This window comes from Xiphophorus hellerii, chromosome 2 (assembly GCF_003331165.1).
Source record: "Xiphophorus hellerii strain 12219 chromosome 2, Xiphophorus_hellerii-4.1, whole genome shotgun sequence".
Lineage (NCBI taxonomy): Eukaryota > Metazoa > Chordata > Actinopteri > Cyprinodontiformes > Poeciliidae > Xiphophorus > Xiphophorus hellerii.
In genome coordinates, this window is record NC_045673.1 from 450210 (window position 1) to 463969 (window position 13760).

At 46.5% G+C, this 13760-nt stretch overlaps 2 protein-coding genes across 4 annotated transcripts; both read left to right on the forward strand.

Annotated features, from left to right (window-relative positions):
• Positions 1-274: 274 nt before the first annotated feature.
• LOC116708651 (fibroblast growth factor 6-like) lies at positions 275-6766 on the forward strand. 3 transcript variants are annotated; one of them, XM_032546591.1, is made up of 4 exons: positions 275-986; positions 1412-1515; positions 4592-6356; positions 6404-6766. In XM_032546591.1, the coding sequence occupies exons 1-3, from the start codon at positions 671-673 to the stop codon at positions 4766-4768; spliced, it is 597 nt and encodes a 198-aa protein (XP_032402482.1). In that variant the 5' UTR covers positions 275-670; the 3' UTR covers positions 4769-6356; positions 6404-6766. The 3 variants fall into 3 exon arrangements, with proteins under 3 accessions (XP_032402482.1, XP_032402491.1, XP_032402500.1); XM_032546600.1 differs by having other exon boundaries at positions 4592-6153; XM_032546609.1 differs by having other exon boundaries at positions 4592-6153; positions 6462-6766.
• A 2391-nt stretch (positions 6767-9157) lies between these two features.
• LOC116708647 (fibroblast growth factor 23-like) lies at positions 9158-11549 on the forward strand. Its single transcript, XM_032546577.1, has 3 exons — positions 9158-10221; positions 10519-10622; positions 10706-11549. Exons 1-3 carry the CDS (start codon positions 10056-10058, stop codon positions 11078-11080), a joined length of 645 nt encoding a protein of 214 aa, XP_032402468.1. The 5' UTR covers positions 9158-10055; the 3' UTR covers positions 11081-11549.
• The last annotated feature ends 2211 nt before the right edge of the window (positions 11550-13760 follow it).

Genomic DNA, 13760 nt, shown 5'->3' on the forward strand with positions numbered 1-13760 from the left:
CCGGCGCACCTGACGCGTCGATTCATGCAGAAAACCTTTATTTTATTTTATTTTTTTCAGGGAAAAGTTGCGGAGCTGCGCGGCTGAGGATCACCAGAGCGCCGTCATTGCTCTCCGGTGACAGCCGGCCTGTTTTTACTCCTTCACTCTAAATAAGGAAGCTGCCGGACGGACACATGACCGCCCGTCCGGCCCAATTTGGGAGCCGCAGCGCCCCACCACGACCCAGGCCGCTGACCGCCGCTAATCTGGCGCAGACTGCCGCTATGTCAGCCCGGGATGCGGGAGCCCGGCCCGGGTAGAACCAGAACCAGGGCTGCTCGGTGACTCAACAGGCGGCCCGGAGGATCGGCGGAACCAGAGCCAGCGAGAGAGAGAGGAAGGGAGAGAGAGAGAGAGAGAGAGAGAGAGAGAGAGAGCGGGGCGCAGAGGAGCTGCGAACCATGGTAATCACCAGCGGCGGCAGCAGCAGCAGCAGCATCTCCATCAGCTCCAGCGCGCCCTCCGCCGTCTCGTCTCCTCCCGACCCCCGGGGCTCCGGAGCCCCGCTCCGCCGCTCGCCAGCCAGCCAGCCGCCGCCGCCGCCGCCGCCGCCATGCCTGAGCAGAGACACCGGGCGCGCTATTTTTAGGCTCATTAATTTGGAGCACGTGGCCCCGAGGCGAACCGGATGTCCGCTGCGCAAAGGTTCCTCGGCAGAATGTCCTGCTGGACGCCGACCGCGGCGCTGCTCCTGGGCGTCCTGCTGGGAGCCGCGGCGGGGGCGCCAGCGCCGGACGCGGCTCCGCTGGACCGGCGCTGGGAGACGCTGTTCTCCCGCTCCGTGCTGTGGGTCTCCGGGGAGAAACCGGAGCTCAGCTGGGAGACTGACTACCTGCTGGGCATCCAGCGGGTCCGGAGGCTCTACTGCAACGTGGGGATCGGGTTCCACCTGCAGGTCCTCCCCGACGGCGGCATCAGCGGGGCGCACAGCGAGGACCCGTACAGTGAGTTCCTCCTCCGGGCTGAAGCGGGGAGGCAGGAGGCTGGAGCGGAGCAGGTGGCCCCTCGCTGGCCCCTCGCTGGCCCCCGTTAACATGCATGAGTGACCTCTGCTCTTCACTGGGAGAATTACATTTCTTCTGAATGTGATGCTATTAAAAACAAGCATCATCAGCCCATCTTCATCCTCCTCCTCCTCAGCCATGTCATGAATGTATGGACGCTTTTAGACCCAACTTATTTTTACGCAGCCATGGCGCGCGCCCCCATGCATCGCAGTGCATGCGCTGATGCATCTGCTGCAGTTCCTGCCTGATGCAGCGCAGCATGCGGAACAAAGGCCCCGCACGCTGCGCGGCTCCCTGCGGGGTTCCCAGCGGGACGGCGTGTCCTCTGTGTCCGCTCTAACACGCTCTCTGTCCCGCTGCAGGTCTGATCCAAATCTCCACGGTGGAGCGCGGCGTGGTGAGCCTGTTCGGGCTGCGCAGCGGGCGCTTCGTGGCCATGAACAGCCGCGGCAGGCTGTACGGGACGGTAGGTGAACCCGCAGCTCCGCCAGCTCAGAAAGGTCTATTTAAAGGCCGCTGATGAGGCTAGCAGGTGCAGCGTGGGAATCCCCCTGGGGCCCGTTAAAGCCTCGGCGCTAATTTCACAGGGAACTGGCCGTTCTGGTCCCGGGGTGGGGTGGGGGGTGGTGGTACCTGCAGAAGTCTTCACACTAGGGGCGTGCTGTGGTGGCGCAGGGGGTTAGCACGCCCTACGTTTGGAGGCCTTAATCCTCGACGCGGACGTCGCGGGTTCGACTCCCGGTCCCGACGACCTTTGCCGCATGTCTTCCCCCCTCTCCTCACCCTCCTTCCTGTCTGCCTACTGTGGAAAAAATACGAGCCACTAGCGCCGCAAAAAAAAACTCTTCGGAGAAAAAAAAAAAAAAAAAAAAAAAAAAGAAGTCTTCACACTGGATCGCATTTCACTGATCAGAACAGAAACATCCTGCATGCTTCTCAACACGATCTAAAAAGTGTGGTGGGCGTTTGTCTTCAGCCCTCCTCACTCGATGGAGCAGGTCCGGTTCTGGTTCCGGTTCTGTAGAGGTCAGGGAGGAGGTTCTGGTTCTGGGTCAGTTCAGAGCAGGGTTCGGTTCTGCAACAACAGAACGTGAACTCACGTTTAAAGATGGAAAGAATAAAACCGGAAACAGCCAGATGTAAAAATGGACGAGTGACGTCACAAGAGGCGGTTCAGTCAGCAGCCAGAGTGAAGGAATATTATTAATATAAAAGATTATTATAAAGATTATTAATATTAATATAATGATGATGCCGATCAGAGGTTTCCGTGGAAACGGATATTTATGATCATTTTAAAATGAGATTTAGCATCAGAAGCAGAGAGAGAAATTAGAATATCTTTAGACATTATTAGTGTAATAAATAAATAATAAAAGTATGATGTGTTGCAACATTTATTTGTTTTATTATTTGATATTTAATGCTTTTATTTACTCTTGATTTTCAAGGTTTGGATATCTGAAAGATCGCTTGATCCCAATATAGGTTCTGATGTGTTGTTATTGTTCTGTTGAAATTAATCTACAAATAATCTGTAATTAATCTGTAGTTCTTTAATCTGAACCAAACTGGAATTATTTCTGAAAAGTACAGAATTATGAGGTTTTACAGAAACGTTACTGTAGATTTAACATGTGATCATATAATAACAGGAACGGCCCTGATGGAGCGGCTCGGGTCCAGGAACCAGGCGGGTCAGAGGAGAGCAGAACTCAAGCACAGCATGGTGGTGGCAGCATCATGCTGTGGGAGGGTGAATCAGGACAAACCTGGAAGAAAACCTGCAGAAGAGCTGAGAGTGGGGTCAAAGTTCAGCTTCCAGCAGGACGACCAGAGCAGACAGATCAGAGCTGATTCATGGGTTAGAGTGGTCTAGTCAAAGTCCAGATCTGACTCCACCGGAGAATCTGCAAAGTTGTGAAGATGGACAAACCCAGAGGAATCTGAATATAAATACACACCACACTTTTCAGACGGGTTTGGTATGAAAAATCATAAATCAGGGTGTGAATACTTTTGCAGGAAGATTTTTCTGCAAACTGAATCCAAGCAACACATTAGAGGTTTCAGCTTGTTATTAATAATAACAATAATAATAATATTAGTGCAGACAGGAGCAGCTGGTGGGTGGGGGACGTGTCCAGAGGACGGACAGGAATGTCCCGGGGTGTGTGTGTGAGTGTGTGAGAATGCGGCTGCTCATCCGACTCTGAGTGATGAAGCGTCGGCTAGTGAGCAGCCTGAGCATCTGATAAGTGATTGGACTAGGCCACATGCTCGCTCAGCGCTGCAGAGGATTTCTGCTCTGTCTCGGTGACAAGAGAGAGGAAATGAAAATATTAGGGTATTTAAATTTATTTATTGTTACAGCCATTAAAACCAGATGGGAACTGGTTTGGAGGTGAAACTGAAAGTTCAAGTTTCATTTGATGTTTAGTGGAGATGATAAAGAAAAATGATGGAGTCAAGAAAACAGCCTAAAACCGCTTTTAGTGTCTCTGCTCCAGTTAACATGAATCAATTACTAAATTAGTTGACAATTATTGTCAACTAATTGCACAGTAGGTAGAACTGTTGCTTTGCAGCAAGAAGGTCCTGGGTTCGATTCCCGGAGTCTGCATGTTCTCCCTGTGGGTGGTGGGTTCTGTCCGGTTCTCCGACTTCCTCCCAACATGACTGTCAGGTTAATTGGTCTCTCTAAATTCTCCCTAGGTGTGTGTGTGTGTGTGTGTGTGTGTGTGTGTGTGTGTTTGTCCTGTCTCTGTGTTGCCCTGCGACAGACAGGTCACCTGTCCAGGCGACCCCGCCTCTCGCCCGGAACGTTCGCTGGAGTCAGCAGCTCCTCCTGACCCCTCTGGAGGTCAAGGTGTTAGAAAATGGATATTTCAATAATAATAACATGTAAATGAATTTGGACCTAATTAAATGTATTTAAACTTTCCTCTTGGTGGGATGAAGATGTTTCATTGTTATTACATTAATCAAAATGAATCAATTATTCATTTAGTGATTTATTAATTGGAGCGTAAAGACTGAAAGAACAACACAGAGAAATAATGAAGCCAAAAGTCTTCTAATATAAAATATTTAAGACAAAAACTTTTTATCTGTAAACCTGATCTACCAGAACGGCTCTAGTTCAGCTTCACCTGATTCACTTTCAGGAAAAATCAACTTTAACATCCAGTTATTAAAATAACTGTTTGCAACTGGGCTGTTAATGATGTTAAACACAAAACTTATGGGAAATGTCATTTTTTCCATTTTCTCCAATGTTTTGTTCCACAAGAGCTTCAATAATTATCAGTAATTATCAGTAAATGAGGAATGCTGTTTCTGTCTGCTGGGTTTTCTTGGATAAAAAAACTTTTTAAACTAATTTGAATAATTAATTGCGCGTGCTGCACTGGCTGATAAGGAGGATCAATGATAATATCTATAACTGAGCTGAAATGGTTTCTGTGCTGCAGAAAGACATTTTGATCTTGAACATGGCGGCTGTGAGGTCTGATCTCTGCCTCGCCTTCCTGTCCCTGCAGACCGTCTTCCATGATGAGTGTAAGTTCAGGGAGAGTCTTCTGGCCAACAACTACAACGCCTACGAGTCTGCGGCGCACCGCGGCTGTTTCATAGCGCTCAGCAAACATGGCCGCGTCAAGAGGGGCAACAGGGCCACCACCGCCATGACAGTCACCCACTTCTTGCCCCGGATATGAGGCAGGACACAGAGAGGGCAGAAAGCAGCAATAACAAACTGATTTGCACATGTGGATTATTATTATTATCCCAGGTGAGAAACACCTGGACAGGCCTGAAAACCTGGACCGGACTGCAGCAGGAGGAGCGGGTTGATGTTTACTACCAGCTGTGCGACGCTTCAGCACCTTCATCATGAGGAAGAGGAGGGAGAGGACTTCCTCCTGGGGGTCGGTGGGTTACTTTAGGGACAGGCCTTCCTGTTCCAGTTTCCTTCCTGTTCCTGTTTCTGTGTCAGGAGGAGCTGAGCCCCCCCCCGCATACCAGAAATGCTGATCTGGAGTCAGAAATAGCAGCGACCCCGGCGTCATGCCGCCCTGAGCCAGAGCCCAATTCCTGGAGGGTCTGACGTTCCTGAGGATCCACGACTGGGCTTTTATTTTGAAGTGTTCAGGTTACTGACAACAGATTATTGAGGTTCTTCATAATTCATCCTGATTTATTTATTATTACTAATAATGTTGTTGCTGTGGTAGCAGCAAATGATTAATCCCAGATTATTAATCCCGGATTATTAATCCCAGGGTTTTCAGCTCAATCTGCTGGTTTGGTTTTAATATTCACATTTTTTCATGCAGCATAATTTACTTGAATTCAGAGCAGAAGGAGCCCAGCAGGGGGCGCTGCCCCTCCTGGCAGCTGTCCACCTCGCCGTGACCTTTGACCCCCAGCTCTGAACCTGTTTCTGCTGGTGCAAAAGTATTCACTCCTCCACGTTTCTCCTGATCCATCAGGAAAACTCCAGAGTTCTGGTTCCGACCCGATCGCTGGCTGTACCAAACGTTCAGTTCTGCTCTGATTTCAACGACCTGAAACATTTTGATGGAGAAAACAAAATCTGAAGGGGGTTGAAAACTTTTCCACAGCATTCTGGCTGGTTACAGGAAGTGATGTCACAAAGGGGTTTGGTAGCAGAGAGGAGTTCAGACCCGGTTCTGGTTCTGTTGTAGCAGTCGGTTCAGTAAACTGGATCCGGTTCTTCCAGCCAGGTGATGAGGACAGACTCCAGGTCGTCATGGAGACGATCCTGAATGACCTTTAGGCCTGCGCAGACACATGACCTGTAGCTTTTTAAACTTTATCTCCAAATGAAGGTGCAGCACTTTTCTATTTAATGTTCTTATTTTCACTCACTGCAGGTTTCTGTGCAGGAGGTGAGGTGGTCGTTCTTCCTCCTAACTTTCTCTAAACAGCTGACAGCAGCTTCTGTCAGTTTGTTATTCGCGGCTCAGAGGAATCTGTCGGCAGCTTTGGGTTTGTTTCAGAGTGAAAGTCTGGAGAAAACTCATGAGAAACAGAGAAAAAAAACATCTTCAACCTCCAGATGCATCTGAGTGAGCCAGAGGTCAGCTGCCAGATGGAGGTCAGCCAGAGGTCAGCTGCCAGATGGAGGTCAGCCAGAGGTCAGTTGCCAGATGGAGGTCAGCCAGAGGTCAGCTGCCAGATGGAGGTCAGCCAGAGGTCAGTTGCCAGATGGAGGTCAGCCAGAGGTCAGTTGCCAGATGGAGGTCAGCCAGAGGTCAGCTGCCAGATGGAGGTCAGCCAGAGGTCAGTTGCCAGATGGAGGTCAGCCAGAGGTCAGTTGCCAGATGGAGGTCAGCCAGAGGTCAGCTGCCAGATGGAGGTCAGCCAGAGGTCAGCTGCCAGATGGAGGTCAGCTGGAGGTCAGCCAGAGGTCAGAGTTGTGTATCTGGTCCAGCGGCAGCCTGTTTGTTTCAGCTTCCTGCGCTCAGCTCCTGGTTCTTCCTCCTGTTTTTAATACCTCACCTTCTGCCTTAGTTCTGATTGTTGAAATGATTGTAAATTAGTTTGAAAACGGATTTCTCCAGTTTCTGAAATATAAATGAGAAAAATACTATATAACAAATAGTTTTCCTTTTATTTTTGTACGTCTGTGCTGTGCACAGCAGTCACTTGTATTCCTGTGATGAAAATAAAAATTGTTTTGTAAAATCTTTTCCACTGAATTTCTTCCAGGTTTTGTTTCGGTTCAGTAATTTTTGGATCTGAGGAGAAACTAAAGGTGAGTGTGGAGCGCCCTCTGCTGGTCAGAGGATGGAAGCGCATTGTTCAGCTTACAGTAAAAATGTAAAGTAGTTCCGAAGTTTTCATGATTTTTCGTGATACTCTGATAATAAATGTTATGGAGTTTAAGTTTCTCAGCTCTCTGATTGGATGTCAGACTCACCGTGACCTTCTGCAGGTGAACTTTGACATGAACAGGTGTTATGCCGAGAAGCGCATGGCCTGTCGCTCTAAACTCGCATATTGATGAGAAAACGGACTGAAATATGACCGAAGAGGAAACGTTGAAAGATATTCGTAACATTATCATGTTTCCTAACCATGTAAGCCATAAAAAGGTGGATTTTATGTCGCAGATGAATTGAAACAAATCCGGTTTTGACACCTTTAATGAGACACGAGTCCAATATTTTACAGTCAGTGTCTGTTGAACATGTTCTCCGTTTTTTCTTTTAACACCACAATAGCTTAACGGATGAGGAAACAGAGGTGTAGAACATTTAATATCAACATTTAATAACTGTCCAGTCTATTAATACAGGAGGGGATGCATTTTGATTTGAGCCCTGCCAATGTCTGCATCCCGTCTATTGTGCTGCTGATATGGAGCCTCTTCAGAGAAGAAGAGTGATTCTGTAGAAAATGTCATAAACACATTTACCATCCAACATCTTCACACTGCAGGCCATGCACTGTTTGACCTTCTGCATTCATTACGTCTCAGCAGCAAGCGGTACCACCAGCACCGGGTCAGGACACATACTTACTACACATATTTACATGCACATGCGTATATACATAATATCTATTATTAAAAAATGAGGATCATTAAATGCTAGCTTTGGACAAAACCTTTGGATCCTTCCTCTTTTCCTTTTGCCCGGGATCGAGCGGCGTTCTCCATGAGCGACCCGCAACCGCGTGCTGTTAAAACGAAACAACAACAAAACGTGTTGACGTCACAGATCACGGAGTTTAATCTCATACAAAGCAATCGACAACAAAGCTGCAGAGGTACAGAGATATACATTTTATACAGACAAGAGAACAGACAACACGAAACACAAAAGACAGACAAAGGCGCCCAAAATGTGGAGGAAAAGATGGAAAAAACCTCTCTCTCTGGCTTGCTGACCTGTACTTTTTAATGAAAGAGGTGTTTCCCTATTTAATATATGCAGTCAAGGCGTTCCGTTCTTTGACCAATTAGAAACTTAGAAACTCCCGGAAACTCCCCTTCTTTACAGCTCCGATGTCTGGTTTTTATCTAACCACTTCGTGCCCATCTCCGTCCGACCTGGCCGAGAGGCGCCAAGAAGTCTGTTCTGCTCTCTCGGAATTGTAAATTTTATTGCTGTGTCTGTCAAAAGGGGGAGGAAAAAAGGCCCTGCTTTGTCTGCTGAATTCCCAACTGCTCAACAGAAACTATTCCAAATTAAAGTGTTGGCTATACCTTTACACATGTCGTGGATTAGCTATATTAAGCACCAAACAATAATTATTTTCTTTACACTATATATGTTTTATTCATGTTTTTCAGCTTCAGAGATCCATCAGCAGTGAATCCGTCTGTCCTTAAACACATTTCTGTCTTTATAAAACCTTCAGAACTAAAACTGGAGCTTTTTTACTGTAGACAGAGTCAAAAAATTACACATTAATAACAGTCTTTGCCTCCTCGTGTCGCATAATCTGAATCAATGTCAGGGAATAATTCAAACTTTTTAAGATTTCCTAAATCTCAGTTAGCCTTCATAGCTGTATCCGGTGTTACACCGTTAGCACTGTAGCTAATATTAGCTGGTATTTTGCCGGTGGACATAAATACAGTTTAGTAATATTCTATTCACAAAATATAAACACTAATATGTGAAACGTTATCCCCCGAGATCTCACGACAATAGTTCGTCGATATGAACAAAAATATCCGGCGGTGCTGAGGCTCCTGCTGCTGATTCGGTTTAGCCAAGTAGGAGAGACGACCGCTCCAAGATGGCCGCCGTGTTTCCTGCCAGAGCAGCCAGTGCGGGGTTTACTTCTGGGAGCGGTACCGAGACGCACCGGAACCGGAACCGGAACCGCCTGGCTGACCCTACCCTGCCTGATGGAATGTGACCAGTGCCGTTTCTAAAGTTACACGGTCAAAAATGAACTTCAGTAATTTGGGTACATTATCTTACCATGACTTTAAAAATATCAGTTACAAAGTAAATACAATATTAGCAAGCTAAATGTTTAGCCTGATAATTAAATATTCAAATCTGAGCGAACTATTTAGCTTGCTAATCAAACATTAGCCTTAAACTAAATATTTAGTTACAAAACTAAATATTTATCCTGGTGGTCCATCTTGTCTCCTTGTCCAGATGATGGATTGGATTTTATTTAGAGGTGTCAGACTAAAGGGGATTGAATAGATGCACATTTCTTATTTTTAATTAGGAAGTAAAAGTTGAAAATGATATTTTTGTGTTCCGGTTCGTCCTCCCAGAACAAAATGAACTAAATAAACTAAACTAAAGAAGAAAAGTGTTGAGAGGTGTGAATATTTCTGCCAGGTTTTGTATTTTATCCTTTTGGGAAACATAATTCACTGGGGATTAAACTTTGTCAGGATCATTTTACAACACGAAGCTGTGGAGTTTAGCTGTGAGAGTCAAAGTGTTTTCTAGCTGCGATGAGGTCAGCAGGTCACCGAAAGACGGCGGCGTGAGAAAATGAGTTACAGCTCGTTCTCCGTTACGCAGCGGAAGTGTGTACAGTTAATTAATAAGCAGGGGGTGAATCATTGATGCTGTGACTCAGCATGGTGCGATGGTTCTGGATGTTCCTCTGGGTCGACCCCGTCGCCACAACAAACAGGTTCTGGTTCTGACCCGGCTCCTTCCAGAGAAACATCATTAGAGCAGAATCTCTTTAAGTATCAACTCATTTCATGCTATAATAAATTAATCTCATTTTAATGCAGAAAAGTCCAAATAAATGCTGTAAAATGTTGATATTTTCAGTGTATAAATGCAGAGAGAGGCTGGCGGTGCGGCGGGCGGCCACAGCTGCTGCAGCAGCTGCAGCAGCTGCAGCAGGGCAGGGAGGCTCTGAGGTATTTTGGTAAATCAGTTAGCCGGTTTATTGACCCTCTGTTTAAATAAGCCTGTTGGACTTTCTCCTCCTGCAGAAGCTGCCCTCTCACCATCCAGAACATTGGAGCTTCGGAGAGGAACCATGCAGCTGACTCCCCTCACACTCTTCCTGATTGTGTTGCATGTTTGTGGCAGAGCGGAGAGCAGAGCGAGGCTGCGGCGGCCGCAGGCGGGCGGCGCGAAGGCCGCGGCCCCCGCCGGTCTGGGACGCCTCCGCCTGGATCTGAGACCGAACGCTCCTCACCTGGGTGAGTCTGCTCCTGACTCCACGATCGTCTTCATCGCTGCCAGGATCCCAAACGGCTCCCAGCGGATCCAAACTGAAGCGTCTTCAAGATTCACAACATTTTACTCCCCAAAATGTTCAGTTTTCCTGCAATATGTTTGGAAAGACAAACATATTTTTCACAATTTCAGACAAACGTAATCTTTCTGAAGGAATTTCAGATCTTGTTGATTATTTTCATGACTTCTAAACAAACAATATTCCTGGTAATTACAAGTTATTTTTCTGAATTATTTGCTGTTGTTGAATCATTTTTCAGTCATTCTGCCGGTAGCTGCAGCACCCGACAGCTGGGTGCTGATCTTTGACTTGAGACGGAGACGCTTCCTGTGTGTGGACATAAAGGGACAACTTTACAAGTCTGTGAGTATCTTCCAGTTCCACCTTAACAGATCCACCTTAACAGAGCAGATCTCAGTAACCGTGTCTGTTTGTCTCCATGACAGAGACAGAAGGACAGAGGACACTGTCTCTTCCGACATATTTGGTTCAGGCGGGCTGAGCGCCATGACCTGTTTTCCTCTGTGAGCAGGAACTGGTTGGTCAAACTGGGGGTTGGTGGGCCAGGAGCGGTCCGGGGGGCGCCACCGGACGGTCGGTCAGTGAAGAGGCAGAGGAGGAGCGAGGAGGTGAACCCGTCCGATCCTCTGAGAACAGAATCCCATCCGTCTCCTCCTGTGAAGGATGTGGAGCCGAACCAGGCGGGCGCCGTTTCCAAGGAAACCATCACTTCCTGTGACGACCCGCTGCGGGTGCTGAGGCCCAACGGACACGGCAGTCCCGTCAAGACGAACATCGCAGAGCGAGCAGAGCAGGAGTGACGTCTTGCAGCTGCTGGTTCTCAGGAAGCAACAGGGAGAAAGTCTGGCGCTGCAGAGCAACGGGCAACACGCAGAGACCAAGTGGGACCAGCTTCCTGTCCGCGGCGCCGGCCTGCTGCGCTCCAATCAGACGCTCTCTGAGGTCTCATCTGATCACTGAGGCTCCAGCGCCTCTGTTTGAACAGCAGATGAGGGATAAGCTGCTCCTGCTGACCTTTAACCTCTTTTGTCTGTTAAATTTTAAACCTTGAGCCAGATGAGGCAACGCTTTCTTCACATATGTACAAAAACTCTAAATACTCTCACTGAAATGCTAAGAAAGAGACATGAATGATAGAACAGGAAACAGAAATGATCCGGTGCTGGACACCAACAGTCTCAGCAATGAAGATATTTATTTATTGAGATGTGTAAAATAACTTCTTTTATTGTGAGCTGTTTTTTATTTATATATTTCTGATAGAAAATAAAAAGTAGAAAAAATGCATGAAACCAGAAAAGTTCTTCAGCTTCTTTAATCAGACCAGGAAGACGAGCGAATCGCCGCGGGAGTTTCACCTTTTCTAAGTCTCCTCGCCTCCAAACGCCGTCCACCACTGCAAAGATTTTAGCTGCGTTGCTCCTGAAAAGTTGCAGATAGTTCAGTTTGCAAAACATATTCAACCCCTTGAATGTTTTACCCTTTTATTGCTTTTACAAATAAATCATAATCAACTAATTTAGGCTTTTTTGACAATTTTTTTTTTTTTTTTTACAAAAAATCCTTCAAAGTGAACAAATGTTCCTTTCAGTCCTTTATTTGAACCCTCCAGTTGTGGTCTATTTAAAGCTGACTTCCTGGTTCTTGTAGCTCCTCAGATTCCTCTTTGACCTCTGACCCCAAGTTCATCTGAGAGCAACTCGTTTTGGTGCCGTCTCTTTAAATGCAAATGAAGTAGCTCCGCCCCGCCCCCTGCTGTTCGGCCATTTTTGCAGTTTGATAGCAGAGATATGATTACCTGCCGGTGCAGAAACGTTTCTGACCAGCAGTAGACTCGTCCATCCGGCCTGACACGTTGGAGCCAGAAAACGACTCAACGTGAACGAACACGTCTGGAAAACCTCAGCATGGTTAACAGGTTAGCTAACGCTAGCGCCAAGAACGTACTGATCATCTGGATCATGTGTTCCCCAGGACTAAAACTGTTCCAGCTGTTTATCTAATAACTTTTCAAAACTCGAAGTAAGGTTCTGTTCTCTAGCTAACAGCTAGCACACAGCGCTAACATCAGCAGAAGGCTAAAAACTGTGAGGATTTGAGTTCTCTGTGTGTTTAGTTTGGTTTCTGTGTCAGTTGAGTCTCTGTGTTGTCCCGTCTACCCCTTGATTGATCTCAGCTGTGTCTCGTTCCCCTGATTTCCCTCTGAGTGTTTAAATCCACCTGTGTCTCTTGTCGGGTCCTCGTCTTTCTGCCGTCTGTTGTCTTTATTTCTAGCTGAGTTACCAGAGTTACCATCATTTTCTCTACTAACTCACCATTCCACAATCACAAAACATGACAAAAACAAGATTATCAACACAACTAATTCATGTCTAAGATAGTTTGTTGTCATCTTAGCGTTATTAGCAGCTTAGCGTTTTGCTGTGGTGGTTTCCACAGACGGGAGAAAACGAGTCTTGATGCTAGCGGAGGTCGCTGAAGCTTTAGTCCTTGAGGAGCTTCATGCTAACAAAGAGGAGTTTGATATGGAAACATTTCCCATGAAATCAAATGTAACCAGACTGACGGGGTGTGATGAGCTGTGTGTGTTAATACCAGTGTTGTATAAAGTACTGGAATCTCAGAGTCAAGTAAAAGTACAAGTACCTCTCCAAAATACGACTTTGGTAAAAGTCGAAGTCACTGACTGAAATGTTACTTGAGTAAAAGTCTTAAAGTATCTGAAACTTCTTGTACTTAAGTATGGAAATTACTGTAAAAATGGATGTACTCAAGTAATGTAATGAAAAGTACAAGTAAAAAGTAAAACAAGGCAAGTTTGAATGACATTTCTTATATCTTGGTAAACTTGTCAAATAAACTTAAAATAATGTACCCAACCAAGTGCAGGCAAAATGAAACCTGCTAATAAATTGTTCCAGTTTTAAAGAGTAGCACATGTTAATGGTTTGTGGTTTTGAACTTGCATGCCTTTCCTATATTCGTTAAATTTAGTCTAAATTGCTATCGCTATGGCTTCTGTCCCCCATTGAACTAGGGTGACCAGACGTCCTCTTTTTCCCGGACATGTCCTACTTTTCAGACCTAAAAAGATGTCCGGGGGGAATTTAAAAATTGTCCGGGATTTTGGTCAATTGCCTCAAAACACATTACATAGCTTACAGTGGATTATAGGGCACGGCGCTGCGTGTCACGTAATCCCTGAGCCGCGTCAGTGCGGGCAGCACTCTTCTCTGTTCGACCCCCCTCCCACCCGATGCAAGGTGTTCCGATTTCTGATTTCCCCAACAATGGGAGAAGCGAAACAGGTGTATCCTATTGGAGGTGATGAACAAGCCAGGCAAGCAGGCTACGACTTTGTTCGGTAGCCTGCTTGCTAATCAGTAGGTGGGGTCAAAACACTTCGTTTCTCTCTCTCGCTTTTTTGTAACGAGTAACTAAACCACACATTGAAAATGTATCGGAGTAAAAGTACGCAAT

Coding starts and splice junctions, on each gene's coding strand:
- LOC116708651 (XM_032546591.1), top strand. CDS start 671: ATGTCCGCTGCGCAAAGGTTCCTCGGCAGAATGTCCTGCTGGACGCCG. Junction 987..1,411: donor GCACAGCGAGGACCCGTACA/GTGAGTTCCTCC, acceptor GTCCCGCTGCAG/GTCTGATCCAAATCTCCACG. Junction 1,516..4,591: donor GCGGCAGGCTGTACGGGACG/GTAGGTGAACCC, acceptor CTGTCCCTGCAG/ACCGTCTTCCATGATGAGTG.
- LOC116708647 (XM_032546577.1), top strand. CDS start 10,056: ATGCAGCTGACTCCCCTCACACTCTTCCTGATTGTGTTGCATGTTTGT. Junction 10,222..10,518: donor ACCGAACGCTCCTCACCTGG/GTGAGTCTGCTC, acceptor ATCATTTTTCAG/TCATTCTGCCGGTAGCTGCA. Junction 10,623..10,705: donor AGGGACAACTTTACAAGTCT/GTGAGTATCTTC, acceptor TCTCCATGACAG/AGACAGAAGGACAGAGGACA.